Here is a 17473-nt window from a genome sequence, read left to right as displayed (position 1 = left end):
GCATAGCTCACTTATCCTGTTTATGATACTTATAATCTATTTAACTCAAATCAAGCTTAGAAATATATTATTATGAACAAAATGAATTTGTTCTTCAAAATCAAAACAAAAATCATAGAAAAATTAATATTACAATAAATTTTTAACTAAACACAAAACACATAAAAAAACACTTTGACGTGATTAAAGTAAACTTGATTGCTCTCGTTGTTTTATCGCCGTTACAGCAGAAATATCTTCTAAATTTGCAACCAGAATCTTCGTATTCCAAATTAATAGTCTCCATCAACCTCAATAAAATTATCAGTTTATCACGAATTGTAGCTATCTACATCAAATAGTCAAGTGAATTATATAATAAAAACCTTACACGCAAGCTTCAATAGGCTTGTTCACAAACCTTACACGAAGACAAGATCAGAAAGCTAAAGAAAGTTCATAATTTCAGTTTAAACAATAGTAGCTTAACACCAAATCTATCCTAAAATTCAAAAATTAACTTCAAAATTTTTAATAAAATAAATTCAAAAAACAAATTAAAATTCCATATAGCAAATTTTGTTGCTATATCTATTTTTTAAAGTTTTTTTTTAGTTAACCAATTTTTGCACCGTCATTTTTTTTTTCTACTATCGAATGGTTAAAATATATATATATATATATATATATATATATATATATATCAAAATACTTAGGCTTATTCGACAATACCTTTTGAGCTACTAGTTTTTAGCATTTTGACTAAGAGAAAACTCTTTCTCTATTAATTATATCTTCCGTAAGATAGTTTTTACAATAGCGTTTAGAGGTTGAAGCAGATTTTTATATAAAACATGAAATGCTTTAACATTTAGCATTTTACAAAAATTAGTTAAATTTCTTTGACAATTATATCCATAATTTTCCCCCCAAATTCAGCTAATTGAACAAGCAATATCTTTTTTCTGTCATTTTAAGTTAAGTATCTAATCAAATAACTATTTCGCCGAACATTCCTAATGTAATAGCTAATAACTACTAACAACTAACAACGATGAAAACAACTAATATTGCCGAGCAGTATAGACCTTTAGTCATTTAACTAAAAAAACATTTAATATAATATTTAGTCTTTTGATTTAATTAAAACACTATTTCTATTATCTATAGCGTTCCTGATATAAAATTTATGTTAGTATTTAGAGTTTGGTGAAACAGATTATGAAAAGTTACTCTTTTTTTATTTTTATTTTTTTTTTTAAGAAAGAAGAAAACATACTAACTATTACATACTCTCCTATACGCTATGCCAACAATATCATGAAGAAAATATTACTCCTTCAATATTTGATGAAATGCTATTAGGATATCTAATAATTACTTAAATTAACTATTTTTACCGAATATGGGTTAAAAAGTTGGAAAGACTTAGTTACACCCATAAAAAAGTAATAATTTTTAAAAAAAAACTTTTAGAATGATTTGGGAAATAAAATCATATTACATCAGAAAATTAAAATTATGTAAAATTCTAAAATTAAAGCCGGAAAATTGAAATTAGATTTTGTTACCAAACAATGTATTTGGAAAAATGATTCTTAATTGCTTTCATTAATTGAATAATGCATATATATACATCAGTTTGCTTTATAATATATTTGACTAAGATAAATAAAGTACATTGACTATTTACAAAGTTAAGCTAAGTAATGCTACTATTCACAGCTTATAGTTTGTCCGTTTCTTCCTTGGCTTGATAGATTTGTTATTAAGTCATAAAATGATAAAATAAAAACAGAGAAAGATATCAATAAGTTTTTATTTGATTAAACTTCTTACATTATAATATCTTATTAGAAACATCTCACGAGTTTTTTAATAACATCTTACTAGAAAAGCATTTCTCATAAGTTGGAAGGGAATAAAACATTTCTCATAGTAGGATTAACAACACTATACCCTCCATCCACCAAAAGGTTAAGTCCACTCACATAATTGGCTTCATCACTAGCCAAAAACAATGCAGCCTTTGCCACATCCTCTGCCTTCAAAATCTGCCCTTTAAGATTACCAACTGCACCCATTACTTCTTCAAATATACCTTTTCCTTCTTCAGAAATCTCTCCACCACCTATGGCGGTCGCCACCGCAAAAGGCGAAACACAGTTCACTCTTATCCCATGTTGCCCTAATTCAGCTGCCAAATTTTTTGCAAGGCCCCAAATCCCATATTTTGTAATCGCATATGTGTTTGTTGAAACTCCTGCAGTTGCAGTGCAAGCACTAGAAGTGAACAATATAACACCTTTACCTTGTGGGATCATAACCCTAGCTGCGTGTTTGGCTCCAAGAAATGCACCAATCAAGTTTACGCTAAGTAATCTGTCTAATTCTAATTTTGTACTATCCAAAATGCTACCAAATGGCTTATCTATAATTCCTGCATTATTATACATAATATCAAGTTCTCCATATTTGGAAATTGTGGTATCAATAAGATTGATGATGCCATCTTCCTTTCCAACATCACAATGCATGTAGGAGATGTTATTACCACCAAGCTTACTAACAATGGCTTCTCCTAAATTGTCTTGAATATCTGCAATTACAACTTTGGCCCCATTTTCATGGAATAGTTTTACTGTACTTGCTCCAATTCCACTTGCTCCACCAGTTATGATAGCCACCTTCCCTGCCAACCTGAAATTGGAATGCCAAGATAATTAAAATGTTTCTATATCTTTATATGAAATTAATCAAGTTGATAAAGGTGAAAGCTACTATTCTTTATTGGATGCACTGAAAAGCACTCTAAAAAAATCTTGACATAATGAAAAATGAGTTTCAATTAAAAGAAACTTTTTTAAAAGAAAAACAGGTTATAGAAAATTAAAAAAACCGCAAAAAGATAAGTGCAGTGAAAGGACAGGGAAGGGAAATAATAGTGAGATATGTTTAGGTTACCTTTGTTGGGATAATACTGAAGCAGAGCTCATGCTTTCCATAACTCACTGTTTAGAGGTTTTATTTTTCTTTTTGTGCGCGTAATTTCGTTGCATATCTGTGATTTATATATAGGACAGCAACCACCAAACGAAAGAGAAAAAGGGACCTGCAGATATAAATTTTATCCATATTTTTATAATTAAATAATTAGTTCTAAACAAAATTAAAAACGACTTGCCAAATCAGGTCTGGTTTGGTTAGTCTTCTCACTTATATAAAGAGTGAGAATTGTCGACTATAAATATTTTTACCAATTTGGTAAGTCCAAAAAAAGGCAAAAAAAAAAAGATTTATATTTTGGGATTGAGGGAATATAACTTTTATAACTATCAAATAAGTTAATAATTTATATTTATCGGATGGAGGGTTCAATATAATGATTATGTAAGTTAAAATGTTTAATAAATGTAATTTATAAATTGAATTACTCAAAAGACTAAAAATGTCATATAGTGTTTCACAAAATTAAGAGTAAATTATCAAAGAATATTAAAAATGTCAATCAAACGTGGTTTTATTGGTCTTTTCACTTATGTAAAAAGTAAGAGTTATTGAGTTCGAATCCTCTCGACCATAAATATTTTCACTAATTTATTGAATTTAAATATTTTCACTAATTTAATGAATCAGAGAAAACTATTCCTTATCATGTAATCTGCAGAGTTAGCTCTCCATCGTGATGACTAGTGAAATAAATATTTTGGGTACTTTTACCCATAAGTAAGGTGATTCGATCTTCATTTTTTAACACCTAGTGCAACGTGTTGGTTTCAAACTTCGAAGCAAATTCCAATCAACTCTAAATTTTTAATGTTCCATCCCGTGATATAAATGTATAACATTTATAGTCTACCACCTACGAGATTAGTACAAACTCCTCAAAGTCAATATATTAAAAAAAAAAAAAAAAAGCGAAATACATACTCCTTTCATTGTATTATTATCTTTTTATAAAAATTAAAAAAAATACTTAGAACACGCTAATTTTCTAAAAATACAAAGCTTCTAAATTATCTTTTTTAAATTAAAAACTCCTCATATAATTGTACGGAAAAATTAATATTAATTTTATCTCATATAAAAGCATCATCATTAAAGTAGTACTCCATTTCATTTTCTCATGCCTTGAACTATTTGTAAAAAATTTTACAGTACTTTCAACTTTTATTTTAATCCATTAAACACTTTAATTTATAAAATTGCACATATTAAACGCTTCATTTAACTCGTTACACACTTGATTTGTAAAATTGGTTCGGAAAAACAATTATTCAATATTGAACAACTAACTTTATACGTATAGGAGGGAGGGTTCAATAAAATAATTTTGAAATTAAAGCGTTTTAATATATGTAATTTGTAAATTGAATTATCTAATAGATTAAAAATACCATAAAGCGTTTAACAAAAATTAGAAAGTACATGACCAACGAATATTGGAATACTAGCTCTGAGTACTTTTATTTTTTGATAGACCGATGATGAACCTATTGATTTCAAACTTTGAAATAAATTCCAACTAACTTTACAGTTTTTCTGCTGATATAAATGTATAACATTTATAGTCTGCCAACTAAGAGATGGAGTAAACGTATGACATTTATTTTGAGGGAAGATATTTTTTTCTCACGGTGATTCAGAATATGACACTTAAGATGATATTTTTGTCCAAATTTAGAAAGTCAAATGTCCTTTTTTTCCTCATTTAAAATTTGTAGGTTTGACGACGGATAGAGATCTAAAATTTGAATTTCAAATATTTCTCTTTCATCATTTAATAGCTCCAGACAAGGTATTAACTTGCAGATAAATATTTTTCACAAATTTTCATTGTTTGAAAATATCGAAAAATAATTCAATGGAAAATATTTTCCCAGTTAAATAGGAAAATTAAGTCATTTTTAAGGAAAATGACTTCCCATCTTCAAGAGCGTAAAACATTTTCTGAACTTTGACAAGCTTATTATAACCTTATAAACTCATATTTTGTTGATTTATTAATCATTGATAGCCACCACCACCGCTCACTGTTCACCACCACCACCATTGTCGACTACCACCGCCGCCTAAACTTGAATGGTTAATTTATACTCTATTAAATTATATTAAAAAAATCAAATTAAATTAAGATATCTAAACTAAAGTTAAATAAAGTAACAATTGAGTAAGTCACACTTGAATCAAATTAATTAGACAATCTAATTTGAATTAAATTAAGTCACACCTAAAATTAAATTAAATAATTGAAATTAAATGAAGTAGTGATTGATTAACCCTTACTTAGAACTAAATTAAATTAAGACAACCAAATTGGAATGAGATTAAGTAACAATTAGTTAAAGTTGCACCTGATCACACGATAATTAAATTAAATTTAGTCAAGTTAAAAAATTTTCAATTAGGCATGAAAAATGGTAGAATCCATATTTTGGTTAAAATTTTTATATAGAATTTAGACTTAAAAATTTTTATTAAAAGGATTCATATGCTAGGATTTCGTATCCTCTCAAATAAATTAAAAGGATATTTATATATAACATTATTGGAATTGGATCAGACTGACTAGTCGAACCAATTAAACTGAAATCAAGTTGTTTGGTTCGATTATCAAGTTGGACCGATTTCTGAATAGAAAATTAAATTTTTTTGGGGAAATCAGGTTGAATCGGTGATAAAAACTTGGCGTTCTTGATAAAATTAGGAAAAAAAATCAGATTTTCTTAATAAAAACCGATTTTTTTGGAAAAACCGAATGTTTTTTTTAGAAAACTGGGTTGAAATTTATTTTTGTTGCAATACATATATACACAAGTACACTTATGTAAAAATATTAAAAATAAAAAATTAAGAATCCGGTTGAACCAGTCCAATCCGATCCAACCTTGATGTGGTCATAATACCGGTTTAATTGCCAGTCCAGTTTATTATTACTTCGGCATTGTTCAATCCTTATAGAATCTATATCAGGCTTAATATTTTTATTAAGTGTATAAACCATTTTGATTAGCTTGAATCAAATTAACCGTGACCAATAAACATGATGATGCCAAAAATAATTTTTAAGTTAAAAATTGATGGCCGTCGTCATTTTCAACAACATATATAATTAATTATATGATAAAATAAAGTAAAATCATTAATTGTGGAAACAAGTATTTAATGCATATATTTTCCTCCAAAATTAAGTTTCTTTTCCATCTATTTATCCCTTAAAAACCACTCAAGGTTATATCTGTTATTTGAAGCCAAATAGTACTACTCTTATTTTAATAGCATTATTTTATCTTTTTCCAAAAGATGAGAGACTAATTCCTTTTAGGGATTTTGTCAAAAACCCTCCTCCAAGATGCTAACTCCACAACTCAATCCTAAAATCATTACCAAGATGAGATGTAATGTGCTTCAACCACTCGAACAAGTCATCTTGGATGTTTTATTGATTATTTAATACTTATCAATTGTGTCACTTTCAATGTGAGAGAAGCAACGATTTTGTACTAATGGGAATTGGCCTAAATGGAATGACTCGGATTCCCCTTATAAGCCTGGCATCGGATTCCCCTTATAAGCCTGGCACAATACAAGCATGATTAGATTTAGCCCAACGGGTTAAGGCACGGAGTAGTATAAACTAAAATAAAAAAACATGCTTGTTAAAATCCTCTATTATTATTATTTTTTTTTGCTTTTATTTAATTAAAGAGAATACTGACGATTTGGTGATAGTGTACTTACACCTAGATATGTTTTTCGCATATTCTACAATCAATTTCTGTAAGTCTTTAAGTTTTTCTACAAAGTTCATATGGTACTTCACTCAATTGCTATATTGTAATTTTTATTACCACTTCATTTTTAATATATATTTTTTTTCAGTTTATTTGTCAGATCTAAAGAGAGAGAAGAAAACAAAAACAAAAAAGGAGATGATAGAGGGTGAGGAGCGTCTTAAAGCCGCGAGAGTGATTGGACAAAACTCTTTTGGCATCTTCTTTTGCATGTGAGAATCCACTTGCCTTCCAGTGATGTGGATGATGAGAAAGAGGAAGAAAGGGGGGGACATGATATGGTAACATAAATTAACCAGTAGTAGTAGGAAAGGACTATGAAGGTCTAGAGGATGATGATAATGAGCAATGGTTCAAATCCCAATAAAGAAAAATCAGAGTAATCCAATCGAGCACATAAAAACTGCGCACTCTAGACAAGTCTAATTCTATTTTGATAGTAAATCGTCAGCTAAACTTTTTTTTATCGATAATATGTGTACATGACTCTATTATTAATATACAAGAAGTACAATATTGATAAGGTGGCTATCATTTTCTTTAATCTAATTGAATTATCCACATGAAACTAACTTCAAAATGGATACCTATTGCCTACAAATTGTGATTTAGTTGGCAAGTCTGATTAGTTATGTAAGAAGAGCATTCGGATTCCTCCACTAGCAGATTTTTTCAAAAAACTCCATTTATTTTGGTGTGGATGGCAGTCAGGCCTATATTTCTTGGTTTTAATAGGACTTCGATCCCCACTAAACACACTTAGGGAGGAACAGAGAGCCTTAATTGTGACTAAACTCTAAATTTGATTAGACAGTCCCTGGTAATAGGGACTGGTTTAAAAAAAAAAAAAAAGAATACCTATTCCTGTAAAATGCCAATCTTTTGAAAGATTATCTTCTCCCCTTTAATGCTTATCTTATTCATTATAAGTCTTAAAATCAAACCAATGTAGTTTAGTGTGACTTAATTTAATTCAATTAGAGTATTTGGTTTCAATTAAATTAAATTTAAGTATGGCTTAATTTAATTTCAATTAGGATATCTCAATTAAATAAAATTTGAGTATGACTTAATTTTATTTCTCTTTGAATAAATTAAACATCATGTATTTATCCGATGAATTCAGAATTTTAAAGCTTTTAATTAATAAACAATTTGACTACGAATTTATAATACCATTTTAATATTTACATGAATTTTTGTTTACTTGTAAAAGGATATCAAACCAAAATTTAAAATTAAAATCAAACTTAACTAAAATTAAATAGCAATAAAAAATAGTTTGTAGAGGCGAAATACTAAGTGTATTAAAAATTTTGCTATAGCTCCAATCATTGACTTGACTACTTAGAGTCCAATACCAATACACTATAAATAAAAAGGAAAAATTACAATACAGTCCATGTAGTTTATGAAATATAACTAGTCCGTTCTTGTCTTTTTTAAAATAGATTAAAACATCCTTATATTTTACTTCCGTCAGACTATAAGGTTCTTCCATCCAGTTTTTGCATTTTTTCCGTTAAGTACCTTATGAAATGAAGAAAATACCTCTTTTATTTTAAAAAATATAGGGATAGATTAGTTGTACTTTTCAAACTATAGAGACTATATTATAATTTTTTGATATAATTGTAACACCCCTTCTCAGTCCACCCGTAAACCCGAATGCACCGAGTCGAGATGCTACAAACTGGTTGACTGTATGGTCTGACATGCTGAAAACATACTGTATATTGAATATAATAACATGCTGGTACTGTTTCCAAAAATAATGTAATTTATATTTACAAAACATGATACAAGTTTACAAAATGAAATGGGCCCAACTGTGTGCCCTGTACATGCCATAAAAAGAAAAACAAAATGAGTTTCTACCCTGAAGACCGAGTCTTCTACAGATGAACTGCAGCAGTTGTACGCGGACTCTCTATGGACCAGTCTCAAAACCTGCGAGTTAAACAGGTAACTCGCTGAGCAAATAATGCTCAGTGGATATCTCAACATATCAAGTAACAATTAAATGCATACATGAGTACAAAGAGCCAACTAACAATCATGTAAACACATAAGGTACAGATAATCACACATATCATCTTACCTTCATTTTATCTGAATGATCTTTCTTGTTGTGTATTATACTGCATGATTCATTAAATATTAGTTACGATATCTGTATGGCTCCATAAGGTTATAGTGAAACCGAAGTGATAAGATAAACTGTATGAAACTGGGTAAAACTGTATGCTATAGGCCCCTAACCGGATTCGCCTATGCCAATATTGTCCGTTTTGGTGCCCCTAACCGGATTCGCACCGCACGGTTTAATCATATCCACTCAACGGCCTGTAGCCGGAGTTCCAAACTGTATGGGGCGCAGATCTGCTATTCTATGTCGCGACATAGCCTTATCTACATGGTTTCTACCTAACCTCAATGGAGCTTACTGCATAACTACAATGTAATACAATAGCACATAGATAGTGTCACAACATCATAACTCATCATGTTGATTTGATTTCACATCATATGAATGCTTGTATGTTGTTTTAATCCATGTTCTTATGTTGTATTTTTGTTGTAAAATGATTGGATGCATGCATGTTGAGCAAAGGAATGTGATTACATAGCAAATGAAAGGCAAAAGAGGGTCACAGCACAAGTCGCGACCGCGCAGCACAAGTCGCGAGCGCGAGATGAAGTCGCGAGCGCGCTTGTGTGATTCGCGAGCGCGAGATGCGCACACTGAGAGTCAGAGAGCTTCTGGCCAAACTCGCGACCGCGCATGTGAAAGTCGCGAGCGCGAGTTGTGCCATTTGAGAGTCAGAGAGCTACCTGACTCAAGTCGCGAGCGCGCAATAGGAAATCGCGAGCGCGACTTGCTTTCCAGTATGCGCGAGCGCGCGACGTGATTCTGTGCAGTCTGTGTTCTTTTGGCCATAACTCTCAATAGTTAACTCCAAATTGAATGATTCAAAAGCCCATGTAAAGCTAACACAGAAAGGAACAAATAACTCTTCCATGACAATTCCTAATTCCATCATTATATGGGTTCAAAATCAAGATGAAGTTGCTGGTAACATTTCCAGCAAACTCTGTTTCCGCTTCATATGTTCATCCCCTGTTTTCACATCATTTCCAGTACTTCCACCCAACAACAAGCAACATATCATCTCATTGGCAACACACCACACAATTTACATACAAAGAAAATAGTAGACAACATGAGATATCAAACCTGTCTTGCCACAAAGCTGGGGCTCTGTTTTAACTTCTCTTTTCTGCAACTTTGGAACTTTCTTCCCCTATACACAAGAATTCTCATAACTCATCTCCAATATAACTCAATTAAAGAGTGAATAACATATAACTTCAAGGAATTCTACTTACTTGGAGTGGACTTACTGCGTAACTTGCATGAAAAGTGCAAGGAAATGGAAAGGGAAACGTAAGAAGAAAATGAAAAACGTAAAAATAGGAAAGTGAAAATGATAGGAACGGGTAGACTCTAGAAGAAGTGATTTGGCTGTGTAAACTCTCTAATTGGTACTTCAAATATACAAAGGCTACAACTTACTACCCAAGCTATATGTTTGGAGGCAAACAAGTCCTAAACTTTCCATGCAAATAAGTCCACTTATCATCCATTCTACCCCAACCAGGTTTGGTTCAACCCGACTCAACTCAAGAGGATGTTACAATAATATTTTAATATCTCTCCTTTAATCTCTGTATTTTCTTATTTACTTAATGAAAAAGATGCAGAAAATGGACAGAAAGACTTAGCAGTGTAACGAAAATAAAATATATGGACAAATTGATATATTTTAAAATAGATAGGGACGGATTAATTATATTTCACAAATCACAGGGATCTTCCTGTAATTTTTTCTAAGTAAAATTATTTGAACAAGTGCACTAAAAAATGTATATACCTGGACGGTGGCCCACTTACAGCCCCCACTCTCTCCGTCATCGTCTATAGCCACTTCTGCACTGCTCTATTTTGTCATACACTTTAATGCTCCATTACACTGTTTCGAATCAGAAAAAAAAAAAAAAAAAAAAAAATCAAAGAAGCATGTATATATGGAATGAAAATGATTTTCAAAGAGAATTAATTGTAATATTTGCATATCAGACACTTTTTCTATTATATGTAATGTAATCTAGCCCCACACATTTTACAAAGACAATTTAATGTGTTTCTCAAGGATATATGAGTAAATATATATATTTTAAATTCAATTTTCAATGCACAATATTTGACAACATTATCGACATTAGATATTATAAAACCACTTATGATCCAGATCAAAACCACTTATGAGCCAAAAATCTTTTCTGAATTGATTAATCATATCAATTTAATTTAAATTTGTTTTTATTCTTTTTGAGTGAATTAAAGATACATGTGATGTGATATTCAAATAATACAAAGATATAGTAGTAAGCAACTTAAATAATAAATTTTGCAATGGAAGTGCTTAAGTTTACCAATATCAGCATCCATTCAAATTCAAACAAAAAGGGGAAAAAATAAAAGACTTCAATATAATTCAGAAATAGGCTTTATTTCTTTATCATTTCGTATTTTCTAATAGCTCAACAGAAACTATATATCACATATAGTTCACTTATTACAGTGCAGAGTATATATATAAAAGATCAAATAAGATATACTAATTTCTCAACACTGGAGAAGCTGAAGCCTTCAAACGCATAGTAGGATTCACAACACTAAACCCTCCATCTACAGCAAGATTAAGTCCACTAACATAATATGCTTCATCACTAGCCAAATACAAAGCAGCTTCGGCTATGCAATCTGCTCTCAAAATCTGCCCTTTCAGATTACCCATTTCGCTCAAATACATTTCTGCTCTATGCCTTTCATCTTCACTACAATTAATTTCATAACTTGTGCCACTAACCAAACCATAAGGTGACACACAATTTACTCTTATACCATATTGGCCAAGCTCGGGTGTCAAATTTCTTGCCAGCCCCAAAATTCCATGTTTTGAAATTGCATAAGAATTGGTTGATAACCCAGAAATTAAAGTGCAAACACTTGTAGTAAAGAGTATACAACCTTTGCGTTGTGGTATCATAACCCTTGCAGCATGTTTGGCTCCCAAGAAAGCACCGAGTAGGTTAACTCCTAGAATTTTTTCTAGGTCTGATTTTTTAGCATCTAAAATTGTTCCTCCTGGCCTTTCCATAATTCCTGCATTGTTATACATTATATCGAGCTTTCCGTGTCTAGATATGGTTGTATCTACAAGATTGATTATGTCTTCTTCATTGGACACATCACAGTGGATGTAACTAACGTTTTTGCCTAGCTTACTAGCAAGGGCATGCCCAAGATTGTCTTGGATATCTGCAATAACAACCTTCGCTCCATTTTCGTGGAAAAGGTGAACTGTGCTTGCTCCGATTCCACTTGCACCTCCAGTTATAATCGCCACCTTGCCTTCTAACCTGAAGAATGGGAGTCAATATATATTTTTAAGCTTATGATTTGAAATTTGTAAGAGAGAATTGTGTTGAACGAAAATTAGAAAGAAAATCCCCTACATGAAAGTTTCTTTTTTTTTTTTTTCCGGCTTTTTCCATGAGTATTCATGACTCTTTTTAAATATGAGATTAATCTTGTAGTAGGATTCATAAACGTTCCTTCCGTAAATATATTTCTACAGATAGAACTCTTTGACTTTACAGAAGTTATCTATCCAACTCAAGTGTACTTTACCATGCATGAAAGTAATTAAGAATATATTGTCTTGACCCATATGAATATACTCTAATACAATAAGCAAAAATGGAATGATAAATTGATAAGACAAATTTTAAAACGACATTATAGTAGTAGCTAATAGCATTAGTTAGGTTATAACTCCATACCTTTTATGGATTGCTGTGGCAGTAGCATCACTAGCCATGTCGTTAAGGAATTGGAATTGGTACAAATGTGGTGAGGAACAAGAGGCCAGAAAACTAATTAAAGGACTGGTTTGTGAATTGGGATTTCTTCAATTGTTATCATGGTATTTATAAGAGATATTGTACTCTTTAAAATAATTAAATAAAAATAATTTCATGACATAATGATAATAATAATTTAGAAAAGGTTCTAGGTTGTCACATATATATTATTTATTATCAGGACTAAATCTTTGGTCAGATTGTGTACATATTAGCGGAAGCCAAGAGTATGGGAAAAGTAAAATTAAAAAATTAATCAAACGCTTATAAATCTTGGAATTTATTCACAAAGTCTAATTACTCACTTCAAGAAGTTATAGTTACCATCAAAGCAACTCAAAATTGTTATGTCAAATGGGGTAGGCACGTGTAGTTTTACAAGGGAGAAAAATTAGAAAATTCAACTCTCTTGTTGCTTTCTATCAAACTGGGTATTGTAATTTGACTTTTGTGCATATCATAAATGACAGCTATGAACTTAATTTCATTGATATATCCATCCTTCTACACAATTATAATCTTTTAAACTTCATTGGGGGATTTTGATATAAGTCTAATATCATGTTAAGAAAATTTCAAACTTGTAAATAAAAGTTCAAAAATGTATAATTTAAATTTCTAATAGTCTTTTTGGTAAATTGAATATCTTTAAAGAAAAGGATTTTATAAAAATTTAGGGTTCGTTTCGTAAGCAAATGGTCATAGAATTATATTGAATATGCGGTAATCAAATATATTTTAAAATAATATTTATAATAAAAATATATCGATTACATTATATTACTGCTTACTTTAAATTCTATATCTTTCACCCATTTTCCCTTTTTCTTTTCTTCTTTTCATGATAATTTGAAAGTGTGAAATAATTAGGTGCAAAGTTAGGTCAAGTCAAAGACGTGCATATTTTATGCTCGAGAACAATTCATCATTCAAAGCTAAAATTCTGGTCAGGACTTACAGTTTCGGAAACATATTTTGTTTTCAACTCTAATATATGACTCTTGACAAATTCTGTTTTTCTATGTATTTATGTATAGTGGTCGGGTTTTAGCATCTCATATGATCAAAATTATGATACTTATACCTACTAGATGTTGCTTCGAATAATAAGCGATTTCAATCTCCGTAAAAATGATAATTCAATTCTTGATAAGCATTTTGCTGGGAGAGCAAAAAACTTTTATGTTTTACGGTTCAAGGAGAATTTCACCTTCGTGATTATAACAAAAAGAATATGATATTTGTACATTCTATTAGATGTATCAATGTCCAAGTCGAATACTATACGGGTGCACTAGATTTCTTGTGAATATCTCCGCACTTTTAGGCCTATTAGTTTCTCTTATTTATTTTGAGATGAAGTATCAATTTAGTTTTAAAACTTTCAATTGGACCAATTCGGCTCAATATATTCATTTTGATCCAATTTTTAATTTGGGACTAATTGAGTCCAATATAGCCCACAGCTTGAAAATCCAGTGCATGCCCACTTTTTCTCATTTAAGATTCAGTTACTAAAAGAATGGAAAACAGATAAGTCCAAACCCAAATTAAAAATCCTAAAATATTAAAGTGAAACAGGATCGATTATTATAATTAGATGTCACACTTTTTGTTAAGGATCCGCATTGCCAAATTCACAAATGATATATAAAGGTGCTAAGCTAGCTAATTGATTAGTAATAATTTTTTAGCGTTGGTTAATCCAAATCTAAGTAAGCTCATATCACATGTTTACACCTCATGGATTCTTACCTCATCATATTTCTAATTTGATTCAAGTGGTAAATTTGGACTCAATTAGCTCAAAATTAGATATTCAAGAGTGGATTAAGTTGGAAAAAAAAAATCTATTGAATCTTGTTGAAGTAATTGAAAAAGTTCATGGACTAATTTAGTATTTTTATTCAAGATATAACTATAAATCTACTGGTTGAATTTTGTCCATTTTATATTCCAGCATCCTAACTTCATTTTTCAGTTATCAAGTAACTGATAAATGTTTTACAATCAGGTGTAGTTAGTAGTTTCTTTCTTCTTTTTTTTTTTTTCGAGAATATTGAAACAAATTATTCTTCAATTGCTTATTTTTTCACTCCATTTATTTCTCGATGTATATCTCCTTTTTTAAATTTTATTTCAACTTATTTTTGTTGATTTTATTTTTTAATAGAAAGAAAATTGTAAGAATATTTTGAGATTTTTTTTTAAAAGAAAATAATTGAAATAATAAAAAGTTATAAAAACTAACAAGATGTTGGTTGGAGTGGTAAATGATCTCAATCTCCATAAGAGTGAGATCATAACTTCAATCTCCGGAAAACACACTTATAAAAAGGTTATAAAAAAGTGAGAAATAGAGATAAAATAAATGAATTTTTAATGTCTAATTAAGTAATATTTTTCAATAGACTTGCAATGAGATCGAAGATGGAAGAATGAGAAAAACCTGTAAACTGTATTCATGTTCTTGGGTAAGTACAATCGAAAATGAGAATCAAGAATATCTTTTCGTTATATATTAAAAAAAAAGTGAAGTAACTGCTTATTTTGACTTTCTATGCGTATATAACCAATTATATGTTGACAGCTGTACAATTAAATAATCTAATCTATATCTATGTGCTTCGTGCATTCATGGAAGACATAGTTGCTAGCAATATGAAGCGCAACCTGGTTGTCACAGTGCAAAGAAATGGGAAGGAGGATAGGAACTTGAAGATCTTAAAGGATATAGGAAATCCATTGAAGCTCACATACAATGATTGCCATACTTCTATATTATGCTTCAGCTGAAGACCTGCTAACGGTAGACTGCTTTTTAGATTTCCAAGAGACTAAGGAGCTACCTAGGAAAATACAATAGCCTGAGATGGACCTTCTAATTGTAGCACACGCAGCCCAATCGGCATCACAATACGCATTAAAAAAAATCATTTTGAGAGGGAAAGAATAAACCTTTAGAGGGACAGCCTTTGAGGTATTTCAATACATGCATAGCTACCTTAAGGTGATACTCAAAAGGCTGTTGCATGAATTGACTTAATTGTTGCATTGAGAAGGTGATGTCAGGTCTAGTAAGACTAAGATATATCAACTTGCCCACTAATCTTCTGAATTGATCAGGGTTAGATAGTAATATCTAAATGGAACCATGTTAGCTGTGAGCTTAATACGTGACTGCGCAGAGTAAGGGCACTGTTTCCAAACCAGCATCAACAATGAGATCCTACACAAATTTAGTTTGAGTTGAGATCATACCTTCATTGGACCTTACAATCTCTATACCCAAGAAGAATTTGGCAAATCCCAAGTTCTTTATCCTACACTACAAAAAAAACGCAGTTTTGCGACGACATAAATCGGTCGCAATATTGCAGTGATTTTACGACCGATTGCGATGAATTTTGAAGTAACAGAGATTAAATATTTCCTGACGAATTTGCAACCAATCTGCGACAATATTAGCGACAGAATTGTGACCGATTGCATATCCGTCGCTAATTCTAGCATTAATAAATTTTGCAACTCAATTGAGACGAATTTGCGACACATTTGCGATGGATTTGCGATTGTTTTTCTATCCATTGCTAAATTGCGCGCTGCAGTTACGCGCCAAATTTAGTATCTGGTTTGCAACAGATTAGTGACGGATTTGAGACCAATTTTTTGCGATCGACTTCTTTGGTCGCAATTTGTTTGGCTAGATTGCGCGCTGCAGTTTTGCGCCAAATTTAGTATCTGATTTGCAATGGATTAGTGACTGATTTGCGACCAATTTTTTGCGACCGAATTCTTTGGTCGCAATTTGTTTGATTATAAAACGACATCGCATAATTAAAAATTGCGACCGATTTTTAAATGGTCAGTTGCAAAAAATTAGAGCTTTATAACCCCTTGGTCCCCTTTGGCGTAATTGCAGTGCGCCGCTTTTCCTCTTTTCTCTCTTCTCTCTGTTTCCAGCACACCTCCCAGATGCAACGCCGATTGCCGGAGAAGCCACGTCAGTCGCCTAGTTAGGCAGATGCTCTTACCCTTTTATTTTATCTGCATTTTTGTTTTTATATATGTTGCAAAATAATTTTTATTTTATTTTATTTTATGTTGATTTTGTTATTTATTTTTTGTAAATTGTTTTTTATTTTGTGTGAATGTTGGTGAATTTTTTGTTGTAATTTTGAATGGATAATATATTTTTTTTGTTATAAATAGGATTTGTTGGAAAATTTAAAGTTTTTAAGTTTTGTTCTTTATGTATTTGCTTTTTTTATAGAATTTTTGTTTGTTGTAATTTTGTATGAATGGATAATATTTTTTTGTTGTAAAATTGTATTAATGAATGGATAATAGAAAAATGACCTTAAATCTAAATTGTAAAAAATAATGCAAAAATTGATAAAACCAGACTGGTTTAATTCGATTCAATTTGGTTGAAATATTAAATTCGATTCAATTCGATCTTTTGTCCAAAAATTCCAGTTCACATTTTTTACCTTGCTTCGGTTTGGTTTGAACCAAAACGAACCGAAGCGTTTGCTCACCCCTACATAAAGCTGCTTGAAGAGAAAACTTTATGTGAAAAACATGTTTAATTTATTGATTCATTATATATATATATATATATATATATTTTTTCTTTCATATTATTATTGTTACCTTAACAGTGATTGGGGTTGTAAAAAAAAAAAAAGATTTTAAGTAAAGGAATG

At 30.7% G+C, this 17473-nt stretch overlaps 2 protein-coding genes and 1 long non-coding RNA gene across 3 annotated transcripts; all 3 read right to left on the bottom strand.

The window, feature by feature from the left end:
- Positions 1-1768: 1768 nt before the first annotated feature.
- On the bottom strand, positions 1769-3067 carry LOC105635867 ((+)-borneol dehydrogenase 1). Its single transcript, XM_012218989.4, has 2 exons — positions 2944-3067; positions 1769-2679 (listed from the first exon to the last, which is right to left on the bottom strand). Exons 1-2 carry the CDS (start codon positions 2982-2984, stop codon positions 1884-1886), a joined length of 837 nt encoding a protein of 278 aa, XP_012074379.1. The 5' UTR covers positions 2985-3067; the 3' UTR covers positions 1769-1883.
- A 5466-nt stretch (positions 3068-8533) lies between these two features.
- LOC149498137 (uncharacterized) lies at positions 8534-10080 on the bottom strand. Its single transcript, XR_016319801.1, has 2 exons — positions 10012-10080; positions 8534-8723 (listed from the first exon to the last, which is right to left on the bottom strand). It is a non-coding gene; the product is annotated as an uncharacterized LOC149498137 (long non-coding RNA).
- A 1225-nt stretch (positions 10081-11305) lies between these two features.
- On the bottom strand, positions 11306-12821 carry LOC105635906 (tropinone reductase-like 1). Its single transcript, XM_012219040.4, has 2 exons — positions 12684-12821; positions 11306-12260 (listed from the first exon to the last, which is right to left on the bottom strand). Exons 1-2 carry the CDS (start codon positions 12719-12721, stop codon positions 11456-11458), a joined length of 843 nt encoding a protein of 280 aa, XP_012074430.1. The 5' UTR covers positions 12722-12821; the 3' UTR covers positions 11306-11455.
- Positions 12822-17473: the final 4652 nt, after the last annotated feature.

The sequence above is a fragment of the Jatropha curcas genome, chromosome 2 (genome assembly GCF_041381405.1).
Source record: "Jatropha curcas cultivar XTBG-Jc1 chromosome 2, XTBG_Jcur_1.0, whole genome shotgun sequence".
Taxonomy (NCBI): domain Eukaryota; kingdom Viridiplantae; phylum Streptophyta; class Magnoliopsida; order Malpighiales; family Euphorbiaceae; genus Jatropha; species Jatropha curcas.
The sequence above is the reverse complement of the archived record's forward strand: the minus strand, read 5'-3'. Positions and strand labels throughout refer to the sequence as shown.

What these genes read in the sequence shown, in the direction of transcription:
- LOC105635906 (XM_012219040.4), bottom strand. Translation starts at nt 12,721, where the DNA reads ATGGCTAGTGATGCTACTGCCACAGCAATCCATAAAAG. An exon ending in GCCACAGCAATCCATAAAAG is followed by an intron (nt 12,261 to 12,683) that starts GTATGGAGTTAT and finishes CCCATTCTTCAG; the next exon opens with GTTAGAAGGCAAGGTGGCGA.
- LOC105635867 (XM_012218989.4), bottom strand. Translation starts at nt 2,984, where the DNA reads ATGGAAAGCATGAGCTCTGCTTCAGTATTATCCCAACAAAG. An exon ending in TCAGTATTATCCCAACAAAG is followed by an intron (nt 2,680 to 2,943) that starts GTAACCTAAACA and finishes TTCCAATTTCAG; the next exon opens with GTTGGCAGGGAAGGTGGCTA.